The sequence below is a fragment of the Panicum hallii genome, chromosome 5 (assembly GCF_002211085.1).
Source record: "Panicum hallii strain FIL2 chromosome 5, PHallii_v3.1, whole genome shotgun sequence".
Taxonomy (NCBI): domain Eukaryota; kingdom Viridiplantae; phylum Streptophyta; class Magnoliopsida; order Poales; family Poaceae; genus Panicum; species Panicum hallii.
Genome location: NC_038046.1, coordinates 57,553,477 through 57,565,721, shown reverse-complemented (window position 1 = coordinate 57,565,721; position 12,245 = coordinate 57,553,477). Strand labels below are relative to the sequence as shown.

At 48.2% G+C, this 12,245-nt stretch overlaps 2 protein-coding genes across 3 annotated transcripts; one reads left to right on the top strand and one right to left on the bottom strand.

Moving 5' to 3' along the window:
• Positions 1–1,452: 1,452 nt before the first annotated feature.
• On the top strand, positions 1,453–5,900 carry LOC112893410 (serine/threonine-protein kinase HT1-like). 2 transcript variants are annotated; one of them, XM_025960718.1, is made up of 4 exons: positions 1,453–1,951; positions 2,960–4,305; positions 4,723–5,178; positions 5,295–5,900. In XM_025960718.1, the coding sequence occupies exons 2-4, from the start codon at positions 3,283–3,285 to the stop codon at positions 5,535–5,537; spliced, it is 1,722 nt and encodes a 573-aa protein (XP_025816503.1). In that variant the 5' UTR covers positions 1,453–1,951; positions 2,960–3,282; the 3' UTR covers positions 5,538–5,900. The 2 variants fall into 2 exon arrangements, with proteins under 2 accessions (XP_025816503.1, XP_025816505.1); XM_025960720.1 differs by lacking the exon at positions 1,453–1,951 and adding an exon at positions 2,163–2,301.
• A 1,219-nt stretch (positions 5,901–7,119) lies between these two features.
• Positions 7,120–9,713, bottom strand: LOC112894121 (beta-glucuronosyltransferase GlcAT14B-like). Its single transcript, XM_025961734.1, has 3 exons — positions 8,239–9,713; positions 7,985–8,060; positions 7,120–7,890 (listed from the first exon to the last, which is right to left on the bottom strand). Exons 1-3 carry the CDS (start codon positions 8,993–8,995, stop codon positions 7,218–7,220), a joined length of 1,506 nt encoding a protein of 501 aa, XP_025817519.1. The 5' UTR covers positions 8,996–9,713; the 3' UTR covers positions 7,120–7,217.
• Between the last annotated feature and the right edge of the window lie 2,532 nt (positions 9,714–12,245).

Below are 12,245 nucleotides of genomic sequence, written 5' to 3'. Positions count from 1 at the left end.
TGCCTGCCCCGTAGTGGCCACTGACGAAATAGACAAACTGCGGCAGCATCAGCAGTGCTCGCCTCCTGGTTCTCCTCTTCAGATGATGCCAATTGCCAAGCCACATTAGAGGCGAGACAAGGTCAGGATTCAGGCAGGCCGTAGAAAAATGAAAATGCCCGGGCGGATAAAGAAAGCTCAAGTCAAATGGAATGAGCTGGGATCTTCCGTGGAATGGACATTGAGGTGTGAACCGTGCAGCAGGAATCTCTGGGCTGAGTGATCCACAGGTGCAGCAGTCTTGGCATCCCCAAAATTCAGCATGTGATTGAGCGATTAATTAGAGTCTGAGATGCCATTGGGATGGGGTCAAAGTAGCACAACATATTCTCCATAGTTATGTTATGTTAGTTCATATAATATTGCAAGCTACGAGAGGTATTCAATATCCTCTCTTGTATGCTACTACACGTAGTCATCTGCGTTTTATCATGTGCTGTACTTGTTTGTGTTTTCATTAGTTAGAAAAGTCTGCGTGTGTGACCAAAGGTTTGGCACAAGCTCCCAATGCGATTCTCCTATATTCCAAGCACCTTTTGTTTAACCCAGATTGACCATATAGCTTCCATAATCTATTATGGTAGCTAGATTGTTCTAAATTTCAATTGAGCTGTTGTCTCTACCCTCTCTTATGCTGTCTTTCCTTCATTACTAAGGGCACGACTTGCTTCATCACTGTACCCTCCTTTCTTTCATGCCATCTTTTGAGCTGTGTAGTTTTCTCTATTATTAAAAATATAAGTGATGTGATATAGACTACGTTTATTATTGTACTCGTCATCACTTCTCATTTCCATGGCTACCAACAACCTCCTCGGTATACATCCTCGTATCCAAGTTATCATCGTCATTGCTGATGTCTTCTTTGGCTCGCATTTTGGGTGCATATATTTTTTCCATGGCTATTCATAATTCTTAGAGAATATCTAAACTAAATTTCAGAATTACAATAAATTGTACCACCTTCCAGAAGTTGATCGCTAGTTTAGAGTGTATGAACAATTCTATCGTGTACGAACACACAAATGTTGGCGCTCTTATGCTAAAGCTGATAACTTCAATTAAAAACCCAAACAAAACAAGATAGAGATTACAAAACGGTAGAAGAGACAACAACAAAGCGTGATGCACTTAATCCTTATGCCATGGAGGATCCCTACCTAGCACCAATAATAGACGCAAAGAATGTCGAAAAGGAGAGGTCACGAGGACTAAAAAACCCTAACCACTTTTTATGCGAAAAAAAAGCTTGACATTCCCCAATCCTGCAGTCCCTCTCTCGCCACCCCTGCCCCACACTCCACCACAAATCCCCCTTCGCTTGGCTGCCTCTGCAGTTTGCAGTGGGCCATTGACTCCTCCTCAATCTCTCTTCACATTGCACCCACAAGAAATCTCTCATTTACATCAATACCCTCACCTCCAGTCTTTCCATATTCTACAAACAGACCCAAAACTATCCATATTTGCATAGACGGCCCCAAGAAGAAGATCCGCGACTCCCTGAATTTTGCAGTCTGCGCCGCCCTTTCGTCTCCTCCTCCCCTTCAGATACGGGCCCCTGCGCCTCCCGATATTGTCAACGAAGCCCTCCAGGGACGGCGCTACAGATCGGCAGAACAGAGAGAGCTTGGCCCAGGAGGAGGAGCAGGGGAGTTGGGAGGGAGACCGTACGGCGGTGCGGGGGGAGGGAGCGTACGTATCCCACTGGCACGAGGCCGCGTTACAGGGTGTGCAGTACGCACGGGCCCAATTTCTGGTGCGCGCCCTCAATGCGCTCTTGATAACCCCCGGCTCCTCCTCGATCCGCTTCTGCTTCGGTTGCTGGCCGCCTACCTGGAGCGGCAGGAGCGGTGGGAGCTGGCATTTGATCCGGTTTTCCGAGTGCTTTATCCGCCGCAATCCCTGGAAGGTTAGTTTGTTGCTGCTCCGATCTTTGTGGCCGCAAAGACTTCTATTTGTTTGTAGGGGGTCTTCTTCCAGAACTAATTTTTTTGATAGTCTGGAGGTTTCTCCAGGTGTTCAGACTTCAGTGTTCTACATGCCGGCTTTATTGGGGTTTCAATCGATTTTTGTCTGAGAAGGCAAGTTCTTTAGAGGCTGATTTGCTGTTCGTGTGCGACGTTTTTTTTTGTTGGTTATTGTTGAAGTTTCCACTTTTATGCCCCGGATTGGTTTCCTTGGGGCAATCGCGTTTACACGCCTCAGGTTTCGATGCCATTGACGCGCAACTCCGTTCGACGTTTGCATTTGCTCCCGAAGGTTCGTGCTTCCGATTGGTACAAGTATTTTCTTTCCTGGATTGAAATATTTTCGAGTTGCCTGTTGATTTTACATATGAGACGTGTTTGCCTCATGTTTATGGTTTTAGAAAAGTGACAATCCTTTTCACTGTCTCTTTTTTTTTTTGGAAAGAAGAGAAGTCGCGATCTCATAATTGAGTCTTTTTTGGATATAAGAGGTTGTTCTTCGTTTGTGCATTTGTGTTTTACTTAAGGATTCCCGCAAGAATTGCTCACTGTTTGATGTGTCGTCCCATGAAAAGTAACTAACCTGACAATGATAGATCTGTAGGCCGTCTGGCGATTGGTCAACCACAGACTAAACGAACTGTTGTTCAGATGTCCTGCTTGATCCGGTCATCCTATGCTGTCGCAGTTTCTCATGGTTCAACGCATGTATTTGTCAAAAACCGTGCGTTTGCACCCCGTTTCATACCTGTTTTCCCCCAGTGCCATTGACAGAGTCAAGTCCTTCGTTTTGAATTATATGTGTGTATTTTTTGAATCTAATATTGGATTCTTGCTTTGCCTCTGTTCATTGAACTGGACATTTTCTATTGCAATAATTGCCAATATAATAGTTGCTGTTGCTCAACCGATTCAGTTTACAATTGTGCCTCCCTCTTGCTGTATTTTAGGATTCCTGAGAAGCCCTGTGCGTGACTGCCTGATTCTCCAACAAGCTCTGCAAGTTCTAGGATCCATTTCTCTGTACTTGGCAAGCTCTGAGCCCTTTTAGATTACCCGTCTGATACACAACTTGCTGCAAGAATTCGACTGCAAATGGGCCAAGGAATCGCGGCGGCGATTCCTGGTTTAGGGACTTCTGTTGGTGTTTCGAGCGACAGTTTCCTTTTCTCCTCAAAGTTTCACTTCAACATGTGGTTTCTATGTTTCCAGACTTCCAAAGTTGGAATCTGATCTCTTGTGGCAGTGCTTCTTGGCTTCCTTATTTTCCATTATGGAGGAGCAGAACTCATGGCTTAGGAGGACCAAGTTCTCACACACTGTCTACACAAGAGTGGATCCTCGAAGGGTACCTATTGCTCCGGTTGGCAAGGATGTGGTGGTACCTTTCGCTCCGCTTGGCAAGGATGTTGAGCGGAAATTGCAGAAATTTGTGAGTATGGGGAAGTCCATGTCGATGCCTGTTAATCGTGATGATGAAGATACAGGGACTGCACTCAAGCACTGTGCTAGCTTGCCTCTAGTCCGATCCTCGCTTCAGCTAGATAGGGACAAGGCCAATAAGCCAAAGAAGGTGAGTTTGGAGATTCCTTCAAGCCCTCCAATGAACTCAGAGAATTGCAGGGGTCCAAGAGCAAGGAGCCTGGTCAAGAGCCCAAGTTCGATGATGCTCCTCAGCTACTTGAACAAAGCTCCCTCAAACCAAGGCTCTAGTCCGCAAAAGGCTTATGGACCTCAGCACAAACAGAGATCGAAGTCCCCCCTTCCTTGTATTGCACCTTCTGAAGTGTTCAGGGAAGCAAAGTCTAGCAGCCAGAGGTTTGCGAGCCCTCCTCCACAGCGAAGAGGATCTGAAAAGAGCATATATGGAAAATCATTTGCTAGGCAGGTGTCTGATGTGGGTCAGAGTCCTGATTTGTGCTCAACTCGAATGGTATCTGGTAAGCACAAGTCTCAAAAGGATAATTCTTGGGCAAGGAAATACAGTGGTGGAAGGAGGGTTAGTGCAGTTAACCCTGCTATTGATCGGAGGGCCCAGATGGTTAGAATGAATCAGGCGGTGCAAACGACAGTCGATTGGACACTCGATCCCTCCAAGCTGCTCGTTGGGCACAGGTTTGCTAGCGGAGCATATAGCCGGCTGTACAGGGGGTTCTATGATGATAAACCAGTTGCAATTAAATTTATCCGACAACCTGATGATGACGACAATGGGAAGATGGCCGCAAAACTTGAGAAGCAGTATAACAGTGAGATAAATTCACTATCTCACCTTTACCACAAGAATGTGATCAAGGTAACAATTAACATGATTATGTACAATCAGCGTTTTGTCTTAAGCCTTGACTTAAATCTCCTAATACGTATAGTGCAAGTGCATGTGTGTGTGTGTGTGTGTGTGTGTGTGTTGGTCTTATTATGACCATTCTTATTAGAGCTGCTGATAATGACTTGTCAGGTTGTTCCCACTATTTCAGAAACAACTTAAGCTGATTTTACTACTCTTAGGAACATTAGAACTGATCATATTTGGTGTATACTGTCATACTGTGCTAGTATACTCTAGTGCTCAGAATATTTATTAGTAGGTTATCTTGTATGGTTGATTGTTTGTAATGAGTTGAGCTTACGAATTACGCCTTTCACATGCATGTAGTGTTGATTTGCTTTGTTGTGCAACCTCCCTTCTCTGATCAATTTTCTGCTAATGCAGCTTGTGGCAGCCTATAAATGCCCACCAGTTTTTTATATTATTACCGAGTTCCTTCCGGGAGGCTCCTTAAGGTCATACCTGAATAGCACGGAGAACCACCCCATCCCTGTGGAGAAGATCATATCCATTGCTCTTGATGTTGCCTGTGGTTTGGAGTACATACACTCTCAAGGGATTGTTCACCGCGACATTAAGCCTGAGAACATTCTCTTTGATGAGAACTTCTGTGTGAAGATTGCTGATTTTGGTATCGCCTGTGAGGAGACTTTATGTGATGTGCTAGTGGAGGATGAGGGCACTTACAGGTGGATGGCTCCTGAGATGATCAAGCAAAAGGCATACAACCGAAAGGTTGATGTCTACAGCTTTGGGTTGCTCCTGTGGGAAATGGTGTCTGGAAGAATTCCTTATGAGAACCTGACCCCTTTCCAGGTGGCTTATGCCGTCGCCAATAGGGTAATTATTTCTTTCCTGCTTTGAGTACAACAACTAAAGATAATTTCTTTGCACAATGACTGTTGAAGTGTATACAATTCTCACATAATTGTTCCCCCCCCCCCCCCCCCCCACAGAACTTGAAGCCAACAATTCCTCCAGAATGTCCATCGGCTCTCAGAACCCTGATTGAGCAGTGCTGCGCATTGCAGCCTGACAAGAGGCCTGATTTCTGGCAGATTGTGAAAGTCCTGGAACAGTTCCGTTCCATTCTCTCGCAGGGCGGCTGCCTTGACATACCGAAGAGCAGCACCTGCCAGGATCCCAAGAAGCGTCTCCTGCACTGGATTCAGAAACTGAAACCAGCGCAGAGCACCTGAGTACTCAAGCTCTTGTAGCATCTTTGCAGCCGTAGTTTTATCTGGTTGGGTATGCTCAGTAGCTTAGCATAAAGCTTTAGTACCTTTTTGCGCTTTGGAAAGAAGGATCCTTGATTCAAGGAACCTGTGTTCTAGGATGCTTGCAGGTGTTTATCCAGTGGTCTGCGAGTATAGATTCTACAGTAGCTGTATATGGTTGCGCCTTGTGCACTCTGTCTCGCCCCTTGTTAAATTTACCTGCAGGTTATGGTGATGATACTATAGCATCTTGTCGAAAAAGAGTGTCATTTTTAGTCTTTGCGATCTGATGCTCATTAATTGTGGTGAAGATAGCAAAAGGAAAGCATATGCAGAGTTGACTCAGAGGCTGTCTTTTCGGAAAGGGCATTGTTAATACAATTATTGTGCCCTTCTATTATTAGCAGCTGCCGTTCGTCTCGTCATGATGCTGATACCTGACACAGCAACATCTGGTCGCTGCTTTATAATAGAGTTCCATACTTCCATTATCCTTGAGGCTGCAAATTATAGTATTGACCATGCTCACGGTGGTGTTGAAGTCGGTGAAACTTTGGGTTATTTCTGGGAGAGGTTTCAAATCAAATATTTTCGTGGTGCTGTACGTTTATGCATTCTTCCCTGGGGAGATTTAGCTCTGCATACTTGTTCCCCTGTTATAATGGCTTTAGCCCTCGACTAGGAGCTAAAGCTTTTAGCTGATCAAATCATACAAGACATCTTATCAAAAACAAAAGCAAATAGGCAATACTCGTCAGTATGAGCCAGTAGCAGGGCTGCAGGAACATTCAGCATCACCATGAATGCTTTTAACCTGTTGAGAAACGGAGCAAAAACAGAATTAAAAGACAGAAGAACCGTTTCCTCATCTGCTGTGAAAACCTTCAGGTGGTTTCAGTGAGCAGTGTGCTCTTTTGGCCTCACCTCGTTTCAGAGTTCAGGTGAAAACGGGATCAGGCAAATCAAAACAAATAGAATAGCTGACGTAGGTCAAGAAGACGATTTACACACCAGTCTCGTGGATCACACATGCATGCGCGTATGCTTCCCTGACTCTGAAGCTTTGGGTTAATCCTGGGAGAGGTTTCAAATCCAATACTTTTGTGGTGTTGTTTGCACCTACCTTTATGCATTCTTCACTGGGGAGATAAGTTCTGTAGTCTTGCCCCCTGTTGTACTGAAGCTTTTAGCTGATCAAATCAAATAGGCTTTACTCATCAGTATGGGCCTGTAGCAGGAACATTCAGTATCACCATGAATGCTTTTAGCCTGCTTGAGAAACAGAGCACAACCTGAATCCAAAACCAGGGTTTCTTCATCTGCTGTCAAAACCTTCAGGCTGTTTCAGCGAGCAGTGCGCTCTTTCGGCATCACCGCTTTTCAGAGTTCAGTTGAAGACGGTATAAGGGGAATCAAATAGGATAGCTGCAGCAGGTCAAGAAGAGGATTCACACTCCAGTCTCATGGATCACACAAACATTCGCCAATGCTTCCTAGTTCTGAAACCGACCAGCTAGATCGACTAGGGTTTATGTGTGTATATTACTGTATCGAAGCTGAGCTATGATCACCATCTCAATTACATGTTCCAATCTGTTGGTGTTTGTTTGTACACTGACGAGGATCCACAAGGTAAAGAAACGCACACAGTATGACCTAGCACTACTTGCACTGCCTGTTGGGGAAGGCCTCAGACCTGACGATCCTTTCGATGAGCCTCTGGAACCTCTCGGCGCCGGGCCCGGGCCTGAGCACCCAGTCGTTGTCCACGCTCCCGCAGCTCGCGTCGCCGCCGCACCACCCGCCGGGCACGAACGTCGCCGCCGCCGCCGCCGCGGGGGCGGTGCCGTTGCCGTTGCCGCCGCCGGCGGCGGGGCGCGGCGGGCGGCCGAGGAGCTCGGCGTCGATGGCGTCGAGCACGGGGTCGTCCCTGGGGAACTTCCTGGCGAACGGCGCGCCGCTGCGCACCATGGCCGGCAGGTCGGCGAGCGCGAGCGCGTGCGGGTGCTGGCGCGGCGGCACGTCCCACTGGATGTGGTGGAGGTCGTGGTTGGCGACGGTTTGCACGAACCGGGGCGCGTTGCAGATGAGCGTCTGGAAGTAGCCCTCCGGGGAGGAGACGAAGTTGGCGTAGTACATGAGCAGCGTCCGGGGCAGGTTGTCCCACCCCCACACCGTGTACTCCACGAAGTCCCGCGACAGCGCCACCCACGCCGACCCCGTGAAGAGCTTGAACGCCGTGGGGAGCTCCCGCTTCGGCGACGCCCAGAAGATGTCCTGCTTCTTCGACCCGTACAGCCCCGGGTCCACGATCAGAGGACGCGCCCTCTGCCCCCTGCACGCACGACACGACCTCGATCATCTGGTTGAAGCCATGGAAGCCATGGAGAAGAAAGCAAGCAAGAGATGATCGAGCAGCAGCTACTCACTCCTTCCAGCCTAAGTAACCGGTGTGCTCGATGAAGTTGACGTTCTTGGGCACCGTCGAGAAGACTTGCAGGATATCTGCCAGGAGTCAATTTGGTCAGGTAAAGAATTCAGTAATCGATCCATCGGTTGAATTTGTCAGCTAAAGAAAATCGTCTAGTATGGTGTAGGTGAATCCGTTTGACTGTGCGTGTAGGTGTGTATGCATGTGTGTACTCGAGCGCGTGCGACGATGGCGACGGCGGCGGCGACGTACCGTCCTGGGTCATGAGCGGGTAGTCGGAGGCGGAGAGGTTGATGAACCAGTCCCAGGCCCCGCCGCGGCGGAGGAGGATGGCGCAGGCGTGCAGCGTGTTGGCCACCATGGTGGGGCCGCGGTAGGTCACCATGTTGGCGCGGCGGATGACGTGGACGTTGCCGGCGCGCCGGAACACGGTGCTGTTGGACACGCGGGCCGCCAGCGCCAGCCGCTCCGACACGGGGGCCTCGCGGTCCAGGTGCACCACGTACTGGTTCCGCGGGTGGTACAGCGCGTGCAGCGCGCGCCACAGCCGGTCCAGATCGCCCTTGGACCCGGAGATCAGGTACGCCAGCCGCGGCAGGTCGGCGCCGGGCGGCGGCGACGGCGGCGGCGGGGAGGCGGCGGTGGTCGCGTTCGCCGCGGCGGCGAGGGACTCTGGCTGCTCCTGCTGCTGGCTCACGTGGATGTGGGCCTGGTCGGAGGAGGAGAAGAAGGCCGACGCGGAGACGTACGGCGGCGACGACGACGAGAAGCACGTCACGGCGAGCGCGACGGCCAGGAACAGCAGCAGGCTGAGCGCGGCCGAGAGCGCCCACCGGCTGTCCACCAGCCACGCCGCGCTGGCCGGCAGCTTCGGGGACGCCGCGCCGCCGCGCGGTGTCTTGGACGGCGACGGGGAGTAATGCTCGCCCCCGCCGCCGCGGGGGGACGGCCAGCCGGCCGCCGCCGACCTCGGCGAGTGCTGCTCGCCGCGGCCGTTCGCCTGCTGCATGGCGCCCGATCTACCGCCGGCTACCAACCGCCACGCTCTGGGGCGACCGATCTGCGGACCGATCGGTAGCAGATGCTATAGCTCCTGATGCATGGCTCGCGCGCGCAACCTTTTTGATGGAGCCGCGCGCAACGACCGGTCCGTTCCGGCGATCGGTGAGCAAGGAAGTTTCAAGGAACGAGCACGTAGGGACGAGGGAGCCGACGACCAATGTCAAAAGGCAGATTGAATTATGGGCAGCAGGAGATTAGGATCAAAGAGGGTTACGTACAGGGAAGCGAGAGCCGATCGAGAGGAAATAAAGCCAGGCGATGACGCTGCTGATGCAACCGAAAAGACCTCGCGATGGAGACGAAGATGATGGCCCCCCACAGATTAACTATTTGCCTATTATTGACCAGTAGTAGCCGGGAGGGAGAGAGCAGAAGAACCCGTTCGAAAGATGGAGCAAATTTAAGACCACTTCAAACGGCGATCAAAAGCCCAACAACCTGGAGATTGACAGAGAGACGATCGATCGACGAACAGATCAGCTCGCGTCAGTAGTTACTCTCGATCAACTTGCATTATCCGTGGCTTGTTTGGACTTGTTGAATCTAGACAGAGAAGTAATTCAAGTAAAGCTAGGATCGATTCGATCCAGTCTTGGAGGAGGAGGAGGAGAGGAGAGGATCGGCAGGAGGTGGTGGCGAGGAGAGCGGTTGTTTCGGAGAAACGGTTGTTGGTTGCAGGGATAGATGTCGCGATGGGAGGGATATATACATATATATAGGTAGGCTGGTGGTGTGCGGGAGGGAATAAAACAAACACATGGGAGTGGCGGCAACGCCCCCGGCGACACGGCCGTAACCTCCCCGGCGATCCGCCTCCCCGCTCAGGTCAGGTCGATCTCCCCCGTACGCAACCCGCCATGCCGATGCCATGCGCGCACCACGCCTTTCCCTTTCAGCTCGGGCACACACGGTGTTCCTGCTGCTGCGTCTGTCAGCGTCGCTCCTATTCTATTGCTTGGGCCTGCAGGTTCGTCAGTCCTTTGCTTGTGAGAACAATGATAGTAAATGAAGTAAAACAGGCGGATGGAGTGCCTGTTGAGGCAATGCAAACTGGAGATTTGCTTTTGCCTATGTGGCCTTCGAGAGACCCAAAGAAGAAACCGTGCTTTCCCTCTTGTTTGATCGTCATCTGATCGAGTAACTTTTTCTCTCTTGTTTCCATGTGTCACTACTTGAAAACAAAATATCCTGTCGGTTCAAAGCCGACACGGAAATTCAGAATACTAAATGGAAAATATGAAAAATATTTCCCTAGCGCGATAGGAAAATACCGATAAAAATATCTTGATAGGGAATTCAAAAATTGCCTGTCGGTAACTGCATTTTTCTATCGGTTTACCAATTTTCTGACGGTTTTTCATCCACAAAGAAAATGTTCTCCATCATGTCTGAATTTTTTTCCTTGTCAAGAAAACCCGACAGGAAATACCACATTTCTCTGTCAGGTTTCAGCCGCCAGAATAATTTAATGCCGGTTTTGCTTACCTACTAACAGGAAATACTACATCAACCCTCGTTCTGGCAGGATAATTCATTTTCAAGCAACATTAGTTCAAATCAAATCTGAGCGATTTACAGAATAGTATAGTCATGACACAACTTGATCATACATATATAGATGATGTCCAAATGTTTGGTAACAATACAATTCACAAGCATTTCCAAATGCAGCCGGTATACTTTCAGCTTGAACCACTACCTGAAACAATTACAGCTACCGACTACGCGAAAACAATTGTACTAGCTATAACCAAAAGCACAATTCAACAATCTACCACAAAAGCCATAAACTAACATGATTGCTAGAATCATGGTTTGCTCGCTGCCGTGGCCACCGTCAATTCAAGTGTTAGATTGTGAGGCAGCATGAGAAGAACCAGTAACCTGCAAGTATATAATTCAGATTGGTCATGTTGTGAAGTGTGGAACAGTTAATTGGTGCAATAGTCTTTAGAAAAATGGAAATAAGGCAAGACAATGGAGAGACATATAAATACGAACTTGTATGTCCATAAAATGCTCATTACATGTGGAAAGCATACGCACCACTAGAAATTAAGCTAGCAGCATGTAGTTGACAGATAAATAGAGTAGTAGGCGAAATCATTTGGTTCCGTGAGTTCTTTACAGCCGACAAGAAAATACGAATTTCATTACGTGTTTCTGGAATCATCAATCATCGGACCCTTGATTTGAGAAGCTGCTCCTTGCTACAAGAGTTATAGTTCCATGGTAACGTGAAGCCATAGCAGGCAGAAACAATGCCAAACAAGCTCTCGGTGACTGACATGGACGCGACTGCCCCCGTCTACATCAGATGATCAGATATGCAGGTTGTCATGCCATCCCAAGCCAGTGCGTAACTGTACCATCAGCTAGGTTGACTAGAGGGTTCTTTGGATTCAGGGAGTAATTTTTTATCCGGATCACATCGAATGTTTGGATGCCAATTAAAAGAATTAGACAAGAATTAACTATAAAACTAATTGCATAAATAGCGACTAATTCACAAGACAAATCTATTGAGTCTGCTTAATCCATTGGTCAATCTCAATAGCAGTGTTATAAGAGTGTCATGAGCATTAAATGTCACGCCACATCAGCAAATTTGCTAACATGGCAGTCATTTTCGGCACAATTACTGAGTTCCCAGTCTTGGTAACTGTGCGATGACACTCCCCACTGAAACTGGCCTTAGCACATATTTACTGTAGCACAATATTATCAAATCATGAACTAATTAGGTTTAGGTTGATTCGTGATTCGTCTTGTGAATTAGATTCTATTTATGCAATTAATTTTATAATTAACATATATTTAATACTTCTAATTGGTGCCAAACATCCGATACGATAAGAACTAAAATTAGCGATCCAAACGCCCTAATTTCGACGTTGAGGCATGCCCAACTCTTTCCAAAATCTACCTGCTACATGTAGCTTGTAATCTGTTGCGACAGTGTACGTAGGTTTGGAAACGATTTCGCGGGACGGTTTAATTTAGGCGCACATGACTGATTTCAGACTGCAAGGTTCAGTTCCTTGCTTGTGAGAACAAATTATAAGATTATTAAAACACTCCCATAACGGGCAGAGTCCATGAGGCCAAGATTTGCTTTGCCTTGAGAACTTTTTTAACGAGCATATACTAATCGTTGCAAAAAAAAGAATAACTGTCCAGGGTTTTCTTCCTCCCTT